General features: G+C 39.0%; 2 protein-coding genes across 3 annotated transcripts; one reads left to right on the top strand and one right to left on the bottom strand.

Annotated features, from left to right (window-relative positions):
* Positions 1-650: 650 nt before the first annotated feature.
* Positions 651-3,206, bottom strand: rbis (ribosomal biogenesis factor). Of its 2 annotated transcripts, XM_030756972.1 has the most exons (5): positions 3,120-3,172; positions 2,973-3,012; positions 1,764-1,879; positions 1,520-1,636; positions 651-1,400 (listed from the first exon to the last, which is right to left on the bottom strand). In XM_030756972.1, exons 3-5 carry the CDS (start codon positions 1,872-1,874, stop codon positions 1,332-1,334), a joined length of 297 nt encoding a protein of 98 aa, XP_030612832.1. In that variant the 5' UTR covers positions 1,875-1,879; positions 2,973-3,012; positions 3,120-3,172; the 3' UTR covers positions 651-1,331. The 2 variants fall into 2 exon arrangements, with proteins under 2 accessions (XP_030612832.1, XP_030612831.1); XM_030756971.1 differs by lacking the exon at positions 2,973-3,012 and having other exon boundaries at positions 657-1,400; positions 3,120-3,206.
* Positions 3,207-6,894: 3,688 nt separating this feature from the next.
* Positions 6,895-13,245, top strand: LOC115799178 (carbonic anhydrase 1-like). The gene is made up of 7 exons (XM_030756202.1): positions 6,895-7,099; positions 7,395-7,592; positions 8,879-8,997; positions 9,616-9,708; positions 9,800-9,862; positions 9,954-10,109; positions 11,670-13,245. Exons 1-7 carry the CDS (start codon positions 7,072-7,074, stop codon positions 11,787-11,789), a joined length of 777 nt encoding a protein of 258 aa, XP_030612062.1. The 5' UTR covers positions 6,895-7,071; the 3' UTR covers positions 11,790-13,245.
* Positions 13,246-20,486: the final 7,241 nt, after the last annotated feature.

The following is a 20,486-nucleotide window of genomic DNA, read 5'->3' as shown; positions in this document are numbered from 1 at the left end:
GGGTATGACCACCTTTACTCTACAGCCTTCTTGTAATGTCTATGAGCAGTGTTCAGGAATAGTTCTCCAGGCTGCTTGAAGGACATCCCAAAGCTCTTCTTTGGATGTTAGCTGCCTTTTGTTCTGTCAAGATGATCCCACACTGCTTCGATAATGTGAGGTCCAGGGTCCAAAGAAAAACTTTGAAAGACCTTCAGAAAGCCTGGAGAACTATTGCTCGAGACCACTTTAAAAAATAAAAAATTCTCAAAAAAGTCTGGCTGTTTGGAAGCAACATAGAGAGAAACAAGGGGTAGCTCGAGACTTTTGAACACTGCTGCATTTCTTAAAAACTTCAGAATGAAAACTCAAGGAGTGTGGGAAATTCATCAAAGCGATCTTTGATGATGTGGTTTAAATATACCACACAGTCTCACCTTCCAATATGAGAATGCATGAACATAAAAACAAAATTGCAACTTTGCAGCTTTTCAGAAGTTAATTTTGATTGGCGGGCCGGCCTTGGCCCCCCGAGCCTCGAGTTTGATACGTATGCTCTAGAGCTCATGTTTATGCGTTCCTGGATGAACATGGTAATACTGCAGACTCCATGGAAGAAGATCCAGTCTCTTTGTAGATACAAAAGATTCATTCAATGGTAACAAAAGCACAAATATTCTTATTTTTAATAAAAACATCCACACTGGACCACAAACTTTGGTAGGTCATATTTTATATCAGAACCATATGTACCAAAACTCTGAGACAAGCATTTCCATTTCACAGTGATCTCCTCTGTGACTTCATTTGTGCTAAACGAGAGACATCAAAAACATGCCAAAGGGGGTGAAACCTAGAACTACCAAGAAAACTAAATTCAAAGACCTGAATTTGAGATGAAATGTATGTAGAGGATTCTTTTCAAAAGTTTATTGAAAAATGAAAATAAGGCACACACAATGAGTTTTTAAAAGAATCAATCAGTGAATAGATTGAATAGATTAGCCGTGACATATTAATACTTTTTGTTTCATTTAACTCATTGCTCAAGCCATATATGACAGTACAGTTTGCATCTGCTCAAACATAAGCATTTTCTGACAATCAAAAGACAATCATTGTGGAGAGCCTAAAGAGATATTAATAAAATACAAAATGTGCTTTCTAATCTGAAACAATATAACAGTTGACAGCGTTTAGGTCTATCACTGGTTTTGATTTACAGAAGGCTTTACTGCCAAATCATCGCAGCAGTCTCTTCTTGTCATCTGTAGTCCACATTTTGAGAAATGACAAAATGCTTTGAGAGCACATTCAGTCCATCGTCTGTGTTCATGGCTTTTCGTGGTCAATTATAGCTGAGAGAAGAGTTGAGCGGCATTGTCAACATTTACAGATTCCTTCGGTGGCTCTCTGATAACCTAATAAATGAAAATGTGCATGATGAGTGCATGCAAACATCTGACCACAACTGTAAATCAAAAAAAGTTGTAAAAAGAGAGCTGAAGGAGTGTTAAAAGTCCATAATTTCCTCCTTTACCTGTGTTTGTTTCTTTGATTCGGGGGCAACTGACTTTGAAATGCTCTTAACATCCCTCTGGACTTCTGTGAAGATTTGATTTAGGCTCTCCACCTTCTCCTTTTTCACTACATTGATCTGTGACACCACAAATCGTGTTAGAGCTGGTGCAACAAACACCACGTACAAGAGAGAATACATGATGCATGTGCAAAAAAACAAACAAAAAAACAAATCCGGGAGTAAAAGATGAAAGCGATCTTACATGTTTGAGTGTTGTTGTGACGGGTTTTGCTTTGTTCTTGCTCTTCAAATGCTTGTTTGCCACTTGAAAGACGTTCTTCTGTTTTTTCCCCTTTTGTTTATTCTTCCCCATTTTACCTGGGGAAAGAACACCTATCAGCATGGACGTGTTTGTGGAAATGATTTACTTTCCCTACCCTGTTCTACCTTTGGTGATTTACTGTGTTTGTTTGGCAGCCTCTGTGCTGATCACACACACTCTCAGATTCATTGATTATTACTGATTCTAGACTAGCCTAGAAGTCACCTGATTAATAGAACTTCTATATACACCAAAAAGCTCACTCATGACCATGAGTCTTTTAAAAAAAAAAAAAAACTAAAAAAATGTTTGGATGATGTCAGATTAAGCCATAAATTAAGCACCAGTTCAGTTAGTTTCACAGCTTTATAGCTTTGCATCTTCATATTTTCTTGCACAACACAACAACTGCTACAAAAACAAAGCCCCTCAGTGTGCAGTCCTCCTGAAAGCGAATAACAAGGATGGTCATAAAAGGCTATCACAGAAAAACACAGCAGAGCGCAATGCCCTCACCTCGCTCATAACAAGTCAGAGTCTAAGAACAAAAACCAAAGTGGAACCTATAGAGTGGAAAAACTTGTCTATCCAGAGCTTGTAAATCATACATCCTAGATTAGTCTGAAGTTGGAGTTTTATGTATAAACCACATAAACCCACATATTCCTCCTGCCTGATGAGGGTGACACAGGCGACTGATTTCTAGAAGGGACATTATAAGCAATAAATATGGTACAAGATAACCAGGTACAAGAAAACCCTCCCATTTATCCACGCTTGGGACTGGCACTAGGAGTACACTAGCTTGTGACCATCTCAGGCTCGTTTTGTGTCTCCTCCAAGAATTCAACCAGGCATCTTTTTCAGGTAAGACAAACGTGTTAACCACTACACCACAGAGCCATTTTACACCACAGAGCCATATTTAGTGTGACCAGTGCTATGCCATGTGTTTAAAAGAATGTGCTGAAGCTTTATCATCAGCACGTTGCATTCACAGCAACTAGACACCCTCAGAAGGAGTCACTGTAAAGACCTGACACACAGCAGGTTTAACACAAACAACGTTAGAACGTCATCAGTACTGTAATAATTAGTATTATTATTTTTACAACATATAATAATACTAAAGGTAAACAGTGCTCTTACCAGCTAGTTAGGTGCGTGCCTCACACGCGACCCCGTGTTGCTGTACACATAAAGATCACGAAACTAAGCGAGTTGTTCTTATATATTATTTCTGTTGACACAACAGTTCCTAAGCGTGCAGCTGTTGGACGTTTATAAAGTACTTACTGAGCTTACTCGAAGAGTCGCGTTGAAATCGTCCTGCTGCTCAAAAACACAAGCGTGCCTTGTCTGTGACGTCATTTGTACGCGACGATCCTAACACGGTTACATGTGTCTGTTACTGGAAAAAAAATAATAATAATTGAAAAATAGGCAACAGACTGACACCTGCACAAGGAAATTGTTTCTCTGTTTTTACGTTGCTTTAGAAATGTTAATGTAAAAATAAATCACGATAACCAAGAAGCATAAAAGGCTTTGTTAAAGCTGCCGGACCCTGCATAAAAACTATGGTTGCATAAAAACCTTGGTTACTGCATAAAAACTATGGTTTTTACTGCATAAAAAACGATAGTTAACCATAGCGGATTTTCGTAAGGGTTGCTGAAATCAACGCAAAACCTTTCATAAGACTTTTTGAGATAAATTGCCGTTGGTCATTTAATTTCTTTGCGTGTCTTCGTTCAAAAAAAAAAGTGATGAATTTATGTCCTCAGAATTAAAATTATATTTTTTTTAAACAAAAAAGTAAATAAATAAAATAGTATTCTGTGCTTGCAAATAAATATAAAGTGTCTCCTGTTTGCTCTGTTACTTCTGATGCCTAAATTTCCACACACACAATTTGCTTCACATTTTATATGGGAAAGTCTGTTTTAGAACAGTTTTGAAGGTAACTCGGGAGAAAAAACGATTTTTGGCACATTTACAAATCTTTTATTTTATTTTATTTTTTATTAATATTATTTTTTTTGTATTAAGTTGAATCAAAACTCATTTAGTTCTCACTGGGTTAGCGTTTACTTTCTAATGGAACGTAGGAACAAAAAGACTAATGACGGGGTTTTTGTCTTATTTTGCTTTGGTTTTTTAACTTGTCTTGTAATCTCAGTGAGCAACAACAGGTGGCATCATAATACCACCACACACCACCATAGGTTGTTTCTGTATGAAATAAATTTCTTCCGGCTGCTCCTTTTAGGGGTCACCTGAGCTTTATCTCAGCCTATCCCTAGCATCCTCCTCTGTCATGACTCATGTCCTCCTTCACTGCATCCATGAATCTTCTCTGAGGTCTTCCTCTTTTCCTCCTGCCTGGCAGCTCCAATCTAAACATGCTTTTTCCAATATATCCACTAGCCTTCCTCTGCACATGTCCAACCCTTCTCAGTCTTACCTCACCTTGTCTCCAAACTGCTTAACCTGAGTTGTCTCTCTGATGTACTCGTTTTTTTATCCTGAGCGTCTTCAGCTCGGGCTCCTGTCTTTTTGTCAGTCCCACCATCTCCAAACAGTATATCATAGCTGGTCATCTTGTAAACCTTCCCTTTCACTTTTGCTGCTTTCCTTCTGTCACAAATCACCCCTGACACTCATCTCCACCCACTCCAACCTGTCTGCATGCTCTTCTTCACCAGTGCACTGCCCATTACTTTGGATGGTTGGTGTAATCTACTATTTTGGTTTTTGTTTTGTTTTACCACATTCAAAAGACAGGTGTGTTTTTGTTTGTTTCTTTACAAATTTTGACTTCAGTTCTTTTTAATGCAAATGTGCCATTTATTTGCACCTTTTTGTGATCTGTAAACATTGATCATATGCTGTGTAGGCCAAACATGTATTATGCATCATGTATATTGCATCAGTCACAGCGTAGTCAAATAATGCAGAAAACTGGCATGGGCTGTGCAAAATCCCAATATATATATATGTCTCCTGTAATTTCTTGCTCCAGAGGCACTTTTTATGCTTACATGCTTCTCAATTAACATACGATTTAATGATTACATAGTCAGCCCATCTATCTTTCACTGTAGTTGATGATGTTTTTGCATATTGCTGCAACATATTTTCATGGCAGCTGTTTCCATTGTCACAGCTGCAACACGCTGTCAGTTTGAATGTGTCACCGAGCTATGTGCCATCTTTACTTCTTGGCATGAATGCAGAAAAACAGTTAAGCCTAAATGAACCTGTAGGAACCATACTTAGTTATTGCCTTGTTAAAGTTGCCACCACTAGGGGGAGTAAAACTCCAACTCTGGTGGCAGGTGCTCCCAGGTGTTAAACCCATCCATCCATCTATCCGTTCTCTTCCGCTTATCCAAACCAATTTTCATTTTGGACTTCATTAGAAACACTCTTATGAAGTCTGGATACAGAGACATTGAATTAAAAATAGGTGTTTAAAAGTCACAGACTGTACATAATAAATCAACTTTGCTTTACACAAAGATAACATTTAATTATTTTTGCATACATGTAAAAGAAACGCCATCAAGCACTAATGTTGTGCCCTTTTTGGAGAAGCAAATGGGACATTACAACGGCTAGCATTGTAAAAAAAAAAAAAAAAAAGATGCAGCAGTGGCATTATCTGTAACATTTTTTATTATATGTTTTCAGTACATTATTCCCTGACTGTTCTCCAGATCATCAAGAAATCAATTAAACGCAGCCATAAGATCACCAGATCCAGCTCAATGTTTGCAAGTGCTAGTAGGTGAGTCAGAATTTAAATAGAAGTGATGACTGTTTTAATGGCACTATGACAGTAATTACTGATAGGGCCTGGGGGTTAATTGGATTATGATTTAAATGACTTTTTTTTCTCTTGCTGTGAAACATTATTGTATGAATGTTTATTTTTAAATAAATGCAAATACAAAACCATTACATTCTCCTTCATTAAATGCATGACAGTGTGCCACCTTCAGTGTGTGTTTTGATTTTTCATCTTAATTATTATGCTGTGACTGTTATTAGTTGCACAGATTATTTTAGCAATAGCAGTTTGAACTGAGTATCCATTTAAGAGTAATGTGATATTCTAGCATTATATTTTAACAGTATTTAGGTGTAGATGCTTTGCGCGTGTGTGTGTGTGCGCGTGTGTGTGTGTGTGAGAGAGAGAGAGAGAGAGAGAGAGAGAGAGAGAGAGAGAGAGAGAGAGAGAATCGGTGAAGCAAAGCTAAGCGACGTCGCTAGAGTTCGCCACAGATCAGCTCCCTCTACCGGCAACACGTTGCTGTGCTACCTGGAAAGCAACAGCAGGTGGCGCTAAGGTACCACAACAGCTCTGATTATTACGCTGTGCGATATTTCTGAAAAGAAAAAGCAAAAACCCCGTATTATGTCGCTGTACACTGAGCTGCAGTTGCCACTGGATCAAACGGTTACTGGAGATTATGGAGGAAGAAGTATTTGGGTATCTGTCTGAGACAAATGCAATCTACTGTCTTGTTCTCTTGCCACAGTCATGTTTATTGTTTCTTGGATAATTTCTCTTTAATAACCTTTTAATGCAAATGTGACAACTGTGTCATTTGCACATTTTTCTTTATCGGTGAACACTGGCCAATGTGGCACTGACTCATTGTTTAGGCCGGATATATTGCATCACTGACAGCCTGGGCAAATAATGCAGCAAAATTAAAACAATGAAGATGAAAATAATGCCAGATATCTCCGAAAGGTTTTGCTTCTCATTTATCGTGTGATTTAATGATTGCTTTGTGTGCTTGCAGACATTTGTACTCACTGATGTTTGCGACAACTTTGTGTGTGATCATTTGAAGTCCGTCTCTCTTTGCTGATTGCTTGCGTATTAACGCGAATATTTTCAAGGACATAGCTGCAGCCGTTTGAATGTGTCACTGCGCTGCGTCTGGGCTAAATCTCATTAGCGCCTTCCAATGAAGCTTTTAAAGCACCGCAGATTCCGAGAGAGAGAGAGAGAGAGGGAGAGAGAGGGAGAGAGAAATCCTTATCGATCCGTTGCGTTGCAACGTTGCGGCGTATCTAAACTCCTCCCGGGCTGCCTGCCGGACACGCCGCACACTGGGACCATATATAAGCTCTGCAGCTGTCAGGTGGAGGACACTAGCTGTTCTGCACTGGGGGACGAGTCGCTTTAGGGAATTACTGCTCTGCTTACCCATAAATCCGTACTGTAACAATGTCTTGGGGATACGAAGCTGAAAATGGTGAGGCGTTCTTTGCACGTATAAAATATCAAATATGTTACAGAACATTACAGAACGGTGCGCTAAAACCAGTCCTACCAGCAAGCGGGCTGCTCAATGAATGAGGACAGGACATTCACGGATCAGAGATCCGCAGCACAGATTATTTTTTATTTTATCTATTTTTTTTTTTAATTCTTCATGTTTGGGGACACCTTCACGCGCTCACATCCCCAGATGCGCAGATGATTTAATGAATAAGAACTCTGTTTATAGATTAATATTAATCACAGTATTATCATTATGCAATTTCTAGGACCACAAACCTGGGCAAAATCCTTCTCTATTGCCGATGGAGCCCGTCAATCACCTATTAACATCGTACCTGGCCAAGCAACACACGACGCCGGGCTGAAGCCGCTCCACCTGAAGTATGACCCTGCCACCTGCCTTGAAATTCTCAACAACGGACATTCCATCCAAGTGACCTTCGCAGATGACACCGATCGCTCAAGTTAGTGTGACATTAATACTCCCGTGTATGTATGAACTCATAGCGCTCCAGATTCTGATTAAGATTCTGGCACTTAAAATCGGAGCGAACGCGTTGTTCTCCTGCGTTCATATTAATAACAGTGATAATGACAGGCTGACCAGATGATTTACAAGATGCAATATTCTGCACAAACTGCTCAGGTTTAATGCATGGCTGTTACTCTGCAGCTCACACAGACATAAGCTTTAGATCAGAAACATATTAATACTGTGCATATATTAATACAGATGGGTGAATTGTGTGCCACAGGGCTTTAGCGGTGGCACAGATTTTGTCTCGTTTTGACAAATACTATATGTTGGTTGTACATTAAATACATTTTCTTAAGGAGGGGCAAAGAGCAAGAGTTCTGTTCAAAAGGTAAGCATTGAGCATGCAGATCATAATTGAATTGGTAATACAACCCTTGGTTAAACTTTCCCACGACAACTCTTTTCTGCTGACCATGAGGTCAAAAGCACAAAAGGGAAGGCTACTCACACACAGGCTTGGTTAACAATTAATGTTCTCAAGTGTGCACAGGAACCAGTTACTATGAAAGCAACGCTAATATATTTCCCTTTCAGTGAAACCTGGCTTGCACAAATTATTTATGTATTTATTTATTTATTCTGCCTTGTACCCATTCTGGTCATATTTAACTTTTCAAATGAGAAAGAAAAAAAGTGTCCTGCTTTAATTTTTGTAGGATTATTCTGGATTTCAGAATGATGATTATTTTATTTATTTATTTATGCATTTGTTTTTCTTTAGCAGGTCTCATAGGTCTCATCACACAAAAGAAAAAACGCACCTTTTCCAAGAATTGGGTTGATATAATGGTTCATTGTGTGCTCTTGGAGTTTCACTGCACCTATTTTACACCCAGTAGTTTTAAATAAAGAAAAAAGCTGTATGTGTGTCGCATTCAAGTCATACTTCAAGTGTGCACCGTGGAAAATTACCAGTGCTTCATTTTTTTGTGTAGCTGCAGATTCCTTTTTTTGTAATTAGAGGCCAAACAGCTGCCAAAACATTACTGTATATCCTGTTTTGGGAGGCCGGTGAGTGTGTGTGATGTTGCACCAGAAATAGCACAATATACAGCTCAGAAATATCTGAGATATTTCTTTTGTAGTATTCTCTTGCAAGTTGGATACATCGTTTTGTATCAGTGCTGCACAGTCAAGTCTGAAGATGGCTGAAAGCCTTTTTTCCCATGTTCTGTGTGAGCTAAACTGATGGGTTTTTTTTTTTTCCTGTAGCATTGACAGATGGACCGGTTTCAGGGAAATTCAGGCTCAAGCAGTTCCATTTCCACTGGGGAGCTTCTGATGACAAGGGCTCTGAGCATACTGTGGCAGGCATCACATATCCTGCTGAGGTAGGGATGATCTGGATCATTATGGTAATACTGAGCCAACTGAGGTTTATGATTGTTACTGTACATCAACACTAATCAAAGAGAATAAAGCAAATTAAAGGCCATTAAAATTTCTCAGTGGCAAACCTAGACTGAAAAAGAAATCTCACTGGTTGAATTATAATGGATCATAATGGCTAGAACAAAGGCGTCATATATGTGATAATAACATTTTATGTACTTGCTGTTTGCTAGTACAGTGATTGCTTAATCCCAGAGAAGCGTGTGATTGCGCTCCCTAAACAGAATTTTAATAGCGGATTTTTAAAGGTCTGATCCAGTGAATGCCTTACAGTAGGGCTAGTAGGGGTTTTGCACTCAGAGACCTCTTAAAGTAGAAGAAAAAGCATGCAAAGACACCAAAAATCCATGATTTAGGTGGTTTGGGCTTAACACCCCTTGACAGTGAGCCTGAGTCAAATAGTTTTCCATGGTCACCAACTAGGTAGCTGGCTAGTAAACCAAACTATGCAACAACAGGAAAAGCTTTTATTATTAGTTTACTTCTTACTTCCTAATTTGCTTTGAAGTTTGTAAGGACATTATTTTTAAATGTCATTTTTTTAATGTTATTTCTAGCTTCATCTGGTGCATTGGAACACCAAATATCAAAGTTTTGGTGAGGCTGTTGACAAGCCCGATGGGCTTGCTGTTGTCGGAGTTTTCCTGAAGGTGAGCAGAAATGGTTGAAGCATCTTTATATTCAGTATTACATCAAAATATGATACTTGATGAACTCCTGTGCATTGTTGTTGTTTTTCAGATTGGTGGTAAAAATCCTAAACTCCAGAAGATTCTTGATGCATTTGATGCCATCAAGTCCAAAGTATGTTTCTATGAAAACAGAATTTTCGTATATTTGTTTTTGATTTTACACACATACTCACAATGTTCTTCTCTCCCTGTGCTGTTTGAAGGGCAAGCAGACCTCTTTTGCAAATTTCGATCCTTCTACTTTGCTCCCTGACTGTCTAGACTACTGGACTTATGAGGGCTCACTGACCACACCACCTCTGTATGAGAGCGTTACCTGGATTGTCTGCAAAGACCCAATCAGCGTCAGCTCTGAGCAGGTATGCTCGCTGCAAACAGAGCCCATTCAGAGACAGCAGAGGGACTGGCTTTGCGCCCACGGTCTAGAATAGCCCTGTCTGCAAATCTTCTCTTGCACTATGATCTAAATCAAGGGCTTAATTGTTCAGATTAACTGGAGGGCTGAAACGAGAAGAACAAACCTCTGTTGTAGAAAGAAACACAATACAGCAGCCGCTTGGCCAACCGAGCAAGAGTTCAGCATTTTCAGTTACTGTGTGTATATCTGTGTGGGCTAACAGGAATTCTGCATCCCACACATGCATGACTTTGTGTAGGTGAAAAATAATAGCTGTACAGAGTTTATAAATTCAGCCAGTTAAGTGAACACATCTTATCTGCATTTGTGTTACTCCTTAAGCACCCATTAATCTAAGCTAACAGCCTCTGGGCAGGTTTGTCCCTGTACATGCAGCCTTCAGTCCATGTGAAAATAAATGCTTCATGGTCAAATTGTCAAATCATGGTGGTGTATCTCAGGGGTAAACATATGAGTGAATGTAACCTTCAGATTTAAGGCCATATATGGCTGGTTCTGCAGATATCAACAAAGATCTGATTATTTATCAGCTAATTATGAGAGGGTACACCCAATTATGAGAGGGTACACCCAAACACACTGTGTTCTAATGAACACAGTGTGTTTCATCAGCCACATGTTCATGCAAAGCATTTTTGCCAAGAGCTGGGACTAATGATGCTTCTCTTGACTATATACTGCATGAAGCTAATGCCTGCAGTCCGTTCACTTAGCTTAGACCAGGGATGTGCAAGTAATTTTCCTCAGGGGCCACATGAGAAACACATTGGCGCAGCCCTCCACAATCATCCCAGTTTCTTATGTAGCCCCTTGGAAAAATTAAGTGCCCATTCCTGGAACAAGAAAGCCCAGCTCCACCAGTCAAGCTGATTATTTAACCTCATATAACAGGTAAAATCATTTCTGTTTACAGTGTGGTGCAAAAAATTTACTTTATATTTTACTCTGTTGGCCTACATTACTTGAGAAATGATACTAAAAATTCACTTTACTATACTATACATATTTTTTAGTGTTTTCCTGGTTTGACTTAAAATAATAATTAGCAATATCCAGGTAGCAGCTAATATATGTGTAGTGCAAAGACACAGAAATGTTAGCAAAACCTTTCAGTAGTTTTTACCCTTCCTTTATGCAAAAATGTAACATTTTAATTATTAAGCATTACATGTGCTCAGATGGGGAATTTTCTTTCCTTTGCACACAACCACACTATTGTTACCTCGGGGTTCTGATCTTTATGCTAAGCCAAGCTGACAACAGCTGGCTGTAGCATCGTATTTATCCTTGCAGACACGGCAGTGAAACTTCTCAGGTCATTTAACTCGTAGCAAGAATGGAAATGAGCACACCAGAAATGTCAACAGTAGCATACCGCTAAGCTTAGTTCCCCAGTGGAAGGCTCTGAATTAAAATCAGTGACTAGTAGGGGGGCAGGGGGGCTAGTGAGTGACAGTCACAGCAGAAATGATTAAAGCTACGATTGTCTTCTTTTTCACAGATGGCCAAGTTCCGTTCTCTGCTCTTCTCCGCGGAGGGCGAGGCCAAGTGCTGCATGGTGGACAACTACCGCCCACCCCAGCCGCTCAAGGGCCGCTCTGTCCGTGCTTCCTTCAAGTAGTAACCTCTCCCCTCTCGCAACCCTTTCTGCCCTCTTGCCCTTTCCTGTTTTCCCTTCACCCTCTCCTTTAGCCTCACATGCAGAAGTACCTCTCTTGGAGTAAGCCACAAAGCACACATATATCTCCAGTTTCAGAAGAATATAAAATTTCTTTATCCCATTGTTCAGCAATTTAACTAGGACATGGAGCTCTCGAAGGATTTGTATCTCTGTTTCTATGTGCGTAACAAGTTAGCATAATTGATTTTAAAGGACAAACACTTCATGGTGGCTGCAACATTTTTGCAACGCTTCTGCATTTGGTGTTGCTTTTTTTTTGTTTGTTTTTTTTATAGGCATTACGCAAGTGTGTGCAGGTCTCCTTTTTTATGTCACCCACAGAAAACTGCCAGGGTGGAAAATAGGGATGAATTGCCATCAAAATGGTGCTCTTATAGCAAGAAGCAGAAAGGACAAGCCAGCAGGCAGGGGGAGGAAATGTGAGGAGTGTAAGGTGTACATAAAGGACACGCACCCCCCGAAACACAGGACAGTGCTGCTGCCAGTCCGTCTGTAATCTCTGACAGACTGGCAGCCTCTGCATCACGGCGGCTTACTGAGATGATGCTGCTGCCTCCATCTCATCCTGTTGACTCAGAAAAATCCCCCTCTGCCACAAATACACACACATCGCACACGCAGTCGCATGCAGACATGATGCTTATAGCACTGACCTGTTTATTGATCTGAACTGGGGAACAGGATGCAGGAACAAAGGGCACGACCAGAGACTGATGCATAGGCTGGCAGTGGTTTATTTCTCTGTTTTTACATCCAGCTCTTCAAGTCTTATATATGTACGTCATCAGAGATGTGTTTGTTTTTTTAACCCTGAAAGCTTATGCAAAATGAGTCATAACTGATTCCTAAATTTATGCTTTCTAACCAAAAGCTCTTTTCCCTCTTGATGCCCTGATAATATAGCAATAGAGAAGAATAGAGCTCCTTTTTAAAATGAAATGTAATGTGAAAAAAAAATCCCCTTGAGTGTGTATTAGTTTTTGTTTTTGTTCACAGTGTAGAGTGCTAATGCTTAAAACGCACAGTTATTCGTCTTATGGGCGATGTTACAGTGGATAACGCACAATGCCAAGGAAGAAATTATCCTCAAGCCAATGAAGAGAAGAACCTGCCAAGAGACAAGACTATAGTGTCGGCCTGGGGTCAAGCCCTGCTTAGGAGAATAACTAGCAAAAAAACTAGTTGTTCTCAAAAGATTGGTTTAGCCAAGTATGCATTTCTGACGCACTGAAAATATTTGACTAAGCAAAAGAAGCCAGAAAGGTTGTAATTAATTTAAGGAAAATAAGCCTTATGCCAATAACTTGTTGAGCCATCCCAGGAGTTTGTGCTATTGTTATTCTATTTTGGAGGTGGACATTTTAAGAGTGAAATAAATATATATATTTAAAACTTAGATGTGTCTTTTGCTTTGTGTGTATATTTTTTTAATTATTATTAATAATGTTATTGTTGCTTGTTGTTCTTGCATGCAACATAAGCTGGCAACATGACAGCTTGATATCATTACCACAGAAATGCAGCTCTAGTGAACTTTGTGGTTTAGAAAGTCAAGTGAGTCATTATCAGCAAAAATTTCCTAGATAATCTATCTACAGTGTGTAAGGTGTTGCAGAGAAAGCTTCAGGCTATTTTTTCAATCCTACATGGAGCTACAAACAGCTACAAAACTGTAATCTCAAAATGAACTCTGGACTCTTAGGAAAAATAAGTCTTTTAATGCAAACTGCTATTTTCTCTGACCTACACATTCTTAACTGCATATCTACTACATTCGATGTGCTGGCTGTTTTTTTTTTTTTTTAAACAAAATTCAAAAACTCAACAGCCACATCATACTGAATAATGAGAAATAAAAGCAAAAGAGAAAGTGGACGCTCTTTCACTTCTCAGGTTTGAGAAATAAGTATATAGAACCTCGGGTGAACTATAACACATGATATAATACACCCTGTCATTATTTATTTAACAAAAATTAAGCCAAAATGCAGAAGCAGTGCATGAAAAAAAAAGGTACATGCCTACTGCTTCCATAGCGGCTGTGTGTGACTAATCAAAATGCAGCTGATGAACTGATCATTAGCAAGTTGGAGCACCTCTATAAAAGCAGAAGTTTGGGCAGTTTGTTTTGTCAGTTTATGTGTGTGTTAACAGTACAAGGAAGGAAGCCATCACCCATGATCTTACATAATAAGCAATTTAAAAGTCCGTCATTCTACAGTGAGAACGAAAGTGGAAAACATTCAAGACAGCTACCAATCATCCCAATAAAGGACTCCTAGCAAATCAACCCCACGCCCAGACCGTGCAATGATCAGAGAAAAAACCCAAGTGCTACTTAGCAGAGTTGGCATTTAATAGCTAACACCTCAGTTAGCATGTTGAATGTTAAAGTTCATTACAGTACAATTGGAAACAGACTAAACAAGTGTGGCCTGTTTGATAGGGCTGCCAAAAGAAAGCTCCTTCTCTCTAAAAAGAACATGACGGCACAAACTAGGTTTGCCAAGTTCCACCCTCTGTGGAAATGTGAGCAACGCGTAACTTCTCACCTCTCTTACAAATCCTCAGCTGAAAAATGTGACAGACTCCTGTAAGTTCCTATAAGTAAATTCTTCTGCCAAGTCTTTCTTTTTGAAGCTTTTTTTTTTTTTTTGGGGGGGGGGGGGGGGGGGGGGGGGGGGGGGTCTGTGCATCATTTACAGGAAAAGCTGAGCTTGACCACACAGTACTCGGAATAGAGCTGGACTTGTAAATACAACATCTACTGTTCACAGTGGGTTCTTAGTGACCCCAGAGTAACATGTGCCTGCCAAAAAAATCAATTTAAAAAATTGACTTCTAAACTGTCAGTCTCACTAACACGGACTCAATAAAAAAAAATTATGGAATAATAAAAGAAATCTTTCACACAAATTGAAAAGTGTGTTTAGGACCATGTTTTATAAATAGTCAGGCACAGGACAGATATTCTAATTTAGCAAGAAATAACCAGTGATAAATGGATTTCTTTATTTACCAGAGAAACCAGTGACAAACCCGTGAAAAAATGAACAGCACACTGTTTTGTTATGTCATAACTGTGAAGCATGAGGAGCTGTTATACAACAGGCTCTCCTGTAGTTTGACATTTTATCCTGTTCCCATTCTCGCCACACCTTTCAAGCAGGGTTTCCAGCAGTAATGGTTATAATTCTAAGTCATTTTTAAAACAGCAGTTCTTTTTCTAATAGAGGAAGGCAAAACAACATCATCATTTTGGTAGCCAATAATTTTGTTACCTGAAATTAGATTTGTCTTTATAAAAAAAATTTTTCCGCAATAGCTAGCAAGCTAATTAAGCCAAACAGAGATCTCATGAGGAACTAAATTAAACAGTATGTTTTCACAGCTAATAACAGCGTATGGCAAAAACTGTTTCAGTTAATGCTGGCTGGAAATGCAAGAGCTTGAGTATAAATTAAAAAAAAAAAAGGTCACAGAGCAGACAGAGTTGCATTACCAGGATTAGAGGAAAACTACCACTCCATCTTTTATTCTTGCTCAACTTTAAAAAAAAAACAAACAAAAAAAAACAAATTAACTGCTGCTAGCTGTGTGTTTGCATTGGTGTTGCCCACCAATTCCAAACCATAAATCTCAAAACAGACACAGTCATGTCAAAAAGAAGGTTTTCACAGGTTTCTTACAGTCGTGTGAAAAACTAAGCACGCCCCATGATTCACTAGCTTGTAGAGCCATCTTAAGCACCAATGACTTGAAGTACTTGTTTTCTGTATGACTTAATCAGTGTCGCATCACTGGGGAGGAATTTTACCCCACTCTTCTTTACAGCGTTGCTTCAGTTCATTGAGGTTTGCAGATCATTTATTCACCGTTCTCTTAATCCTTTGACTACTTTTGATTTTACTTTTATATTTCACCTTAAAAACTGTTTACCTTGCCATGTTTGATATAATTTTTCTCAGCACTACCTCATGTGTGCGACTATACAATTCTTTCTGTTTTAACATACTAAATTAACACATTGGACCTAAAGTCACACAAGTGGAAAAAAAGTTGTGATTTTCTTTACTGTGAAAACCACGAACATGTTTAACAAACTATTTTTACAACTTAAAACACAAATATAAGTTGTAAATTCTAAACACGTATGTAAATATAAAGCAAGCAACAAAGATAAACATCTATGCTACATTTAAATGCACGAAATGCCGCAGTTGTTTTTTGTACAACTATTTATGGAACAATCAGGTGTCACAATAAGATGACACACGGATTGTTTGTGCCGCTCTAAATAAACAGTTCCTGTCCACCACAGACTGAGGGGCCCAACACGGGCAAAACTCACCATCAATACTGTCTGTCTTTCATCACCTTTTCACCTGTTCCTCAGCAACCAAATAACACAAGCTATCATGACCCTGAACAGGATAAGCGGAAGTGAATGGATGGATGGATGGATGTGGTGCATTTTTCCTGAATTCTTTCATGTTTCGTTTTTGCTATTTGCAAATACTTCCTGCTTGCGAAGATGCTGTTTTTATCGTTTCTTCCTGTGGCATAAATTATTCCTCATAACTCTGGTTTTACTTGGCCTATCAACACAATTTTAAAACTGATTTCTGGTTCGAAGTCCATACTTTCAACTCACGTATAAACACTGACTCAGCGAGGATGCATCCTTCTATGTCATCTCAAATAGGTGATGTACTTTGGTCGCATCTATCATCCCCAGAGGGTTCAGGTCCCACCACAGCATTTTAGTCTGGTTGAAGTCTGAACTTTAACTGTGTCATTGCAACACCTTGATTCTTTTCTTTTTCACCTATTGTTATAGGTTTTCTGTTGTGCTTGGGATCATTGTCTTGTTGCATGACCCGATGGCCTCACATTCTAGAATACTTTGGTATACAGAAGAGTTCGTGGTCGACTAAGTGTCTATAAGGTTCCCAGGTCCTGTGGCTGCAAAACAAGTCCAAACCATCACCGCTCCACCACCATACTTGTTCATTAGTACAAGGTCGTTGTACTGATATGCTGTGTTTGGCCTGTAGAATGGAAAATTAACCTTCTAATTTTTCTGAGCATAGTTTGGTTCATGTGGTTCATTTTTTTTTTTTTTAGAAAGTCTAGCAAAAAAAAACACCTTTCTGATGTCAAGTTTAAATTGCTAGAAATTGGAAAGGTTTATTATCAAAGTTCTTTTTCTCCACGGCCTACATAATACCTAAACTCAGTCTATGAATAAAAACGGAGAGTTTCCATCCTTATTGCTGTATATAAATAATTTGCAGTGATCACCTTCATCCTCTGTTGCTATTTCAGGCCAACTTCCTATTTTCTTGTTACCCCGCAAGTGCTCTCTTTTCATCTCACTTAGTGTTGTGACAGCTGGGTGAGAGGAAGAGTCCTGCTGGGTGCCATCATGCAGTACACATGTGGTCACACTTATTTGTTTGCCTCCTTCAACACATGCCTTTATAAACTGATGAGACTTTAACACACGGCCTGATCACTGAGTCTGCAGCATGAGTGGTTGTGAAGGTCAGAAACTCCAATGTCATTATAGATTTGCATTAGTCACACTGGTCTGCGTGCTATTTAAATGGATGAGACCATGAGAGCATATTGCGGTTTACATATTGTAATTTTATTGAATGGGCAATGTGAGGAAAGACAAATCAAGGCCGAATCCTTATGGTCAGTGCATAATGACCATAAAGAATTGGCCACGGTCAGCATGTCACACTTTTTCTCCCCGGGCTTCTGACAAGTGGTGCATCTTGTTGTATAATCAAGTGTAGCAAGTGGGTGGCATTCATTAAGGACACAGGAACTATGCAGTCATCCATAATCTGTGAGCTCTGTGAGGAGAGAGGATAATCACTTTTTGAAAAGAAAGATATCTAAATGCACATCAGTAGATCAATGGGTCAATAGATCTGATGTACCATTTCTGTGTGATAAACAACCAGGGCGAATCTGACCTCTAGGCAAGGACAGCGATTTCACTTTCACTTCATTTTATTCAGTCAGGCTGGAAAACACGACCAGCCTTTACTGAGTGTGGGGCCTCTTTACAACAGGGTGTTTAGCACGAGTTGGTTGGTAGTTACATAGCTTTATAATTAATGGAGACAACTTATACAGGAATTTATTTAAAAGCTCCTTGCAATTCCATTGTATTGATGTTACGGTGAGGCTGTGTGGCTGGCAGGGGTAGACCCAATAGCAGGACGCAGGAGACAGAGATGACTTTTAGCAGTTTTAATGCTGGATGTTTTTAGTGTCCAAAATACAAAACAAAGAATCCTAGAATCCAAGACTGAACATAATCCACAACATTACACACTAGAAACTGAAAGAGAGAGCACGCACAGGGCTTAAAATACACACAAGGTAATTGGGGCAAGTGGAAACAACAGAGAACAACAGGTGAAACAAATGAAACTAATAACACAAAGGAAGCAAAGCTAAACACAAAGTACAAGGAAGATGAGAATGGCAAACTAAAACAGGAAGTGACCAACCATGACACACACACACAGATTTAACACACGAAAACCTGACACAGGGAATCTAAACATATGACTAAACCAGTGGTTCTCAAATCCAGGCCTGGTGGCCCAGTGTCCTGCAGGTTTTAGATGTGTCTCTGCTTCAGCACACCTGAGTCAAATATAGAAGTCATTAGCAGGACCCTGGAGAACTTGACTGCATACTGAGGAAGTAATTCAGCCATTTGATTCAGGTGTGTTGGATCAGGGACACATCTAAAATCCGCAGGACACTGGGCCACAAGGCCTGGATTTGAGAACCACTGGACTAAACAGACACTTGAACGCACAGGCTGGCAACACGGGGGAGAGACAGTTGCAAGAGACTCCACAATAACACTGGAAGGACAACAAGAGGGAAACAGGAACTAACACAGAAAACTAGACAAAAAACAAATGCAAGCTAAAATCCTAATACATAACTACAACTACAACCACAATTAAACCAAAACAAAAAGCAAACAAAAAAAAACAGAACTATACTAAAAGAACTCAAAAAAACAAAAAAAAAAAAAACGGCCCAGGACCATGACAATTAAGGTGTCTGAGGTCATGCTATAAATAGACTAAGAGGTGCTGTCTGATTGTGAAAAACACAAAATAACTGATGGCATGACTGTTCCTGTGCAGTGTGAATTGTATTCCTGTATCTAGTCCTCAAAGTTCAGTGACAGTATAGACTGATTATCCAGAAGAAATAGAAGAGCTGTGTCTTTCATGGTGACCACAAATACATGATTTTGGGGTGAACTGTTGCTTGGAAAAAAAAAAAATAAATTAAAACATAAAAAAGTCACAGCATAATGTATACAGTTTTGGTTTAAAGGACCCTTGTAATGTGATACCTTGGCAAATTTTTGCCCAGCATCTCTTTGGCAACCGGTGATTCCTTCAGATCACAGTATGGAGGTCCAACTAAATGTGGTGGAGCACTGCCTTCACAGATCTGTTTACATTCCTGTTTCCTGCTATTTGGTGATGTTACTTTTCAAATCACTGTTTCAATGATAACACAGAAACATAACATAAATAGCACATTCATTTCATATCTGCTTCTGTAGTGAAGACTGTCATACTCACATGTGGAGAATCTGGATGGCATCAGTTCAAATACCTCATTCAGGAAGAAGCTCTCCACTTAGCATTTTTCAAACTGTATAAACATTTCGACAGAAATTTTCCTCTGCAATTTCCTGCCTTCACCCTTCGGTGTGATTTTGTAAAAACAGGCATTTCTTGAGATGTGCACTTCACTGACACGTCTGGAATTTTAAAATCTACTTTAAGTGATCTGATTTTAAGAAAGAATTCATTTAAATAGCCCCACTGCTGTAATTTTTTTCTCAAAATATCAGTGACCATTGCTCAATAGCATGTGTCAGAAAAATTCACAGCCTCTGGGCTAACAACTGCCCATGTTTAGTAGAGAAAAGGAATACTAAACATTTTAATGAATAACACCTTTAACTGATCTGCAGGATTCTGACCTGAAAGTAAATGAAACCATTTACAATTTTGATCAAGCTTTTAATCTTCTCTGTATAATTTAGCAATATACCTGATCAACATGCAACCTCCAATTTTTTTTAGAATAAAACAATATTCCAAGCTTTGGTTTTCCTCATTCATTCCCAGAGCTATTACTGCTAGAGATGCAGGCTGGACGTTGGCAATTCTTCATCTGTTTGTCAAAGTTTTGGACAAACACAAAATTATTGTATGGCCTCGTTAGAAAAATTCAAATTTGATTTCTATTTGTCTTCTCTTGCAAAAATGTCTGGAAATGCATATGAGTTCTGGAAATCATGGAAATTTGTTTTTAAAATGTTTTCTCAGTTGTTTTAAATGAACTATACTTTAAATGGTCTCATGATTACCTTTCTGATAGAACTCTCCAAAGATTTCAGGCAAGTACACCTGGTATTTATACAGGTGTTCCACAGGAATCCATTCTTGGACCTCTTTTATTCACCCTGTACACAAACAGTATTATGTCTGCCTCCAAAACTCTACTGTACATTTTATCCATACATTATCAGAAGAGGTTGAATCTCCACCAGCACTTGTGGTATGAAGA

Source organism: Archocentrus centrarchus, chromosome 20 (genome assembly GCF_007364275.1).
Source record: "Archocentrus centrarchus isolate MPI-CPG fArcCen1 chromosome 20, fArcCen1, whole genome shotgun sequence".
Lineage (NCBI taxonomy): Eukaryota > Metazoa > Chordata > Actinopteri > Cichliformes > Cichlidae > Archocentrus > Archocentrus centrarchus.
This window is presented reverse-complemented; position numbering and strand designations above follow the sequence as displayed.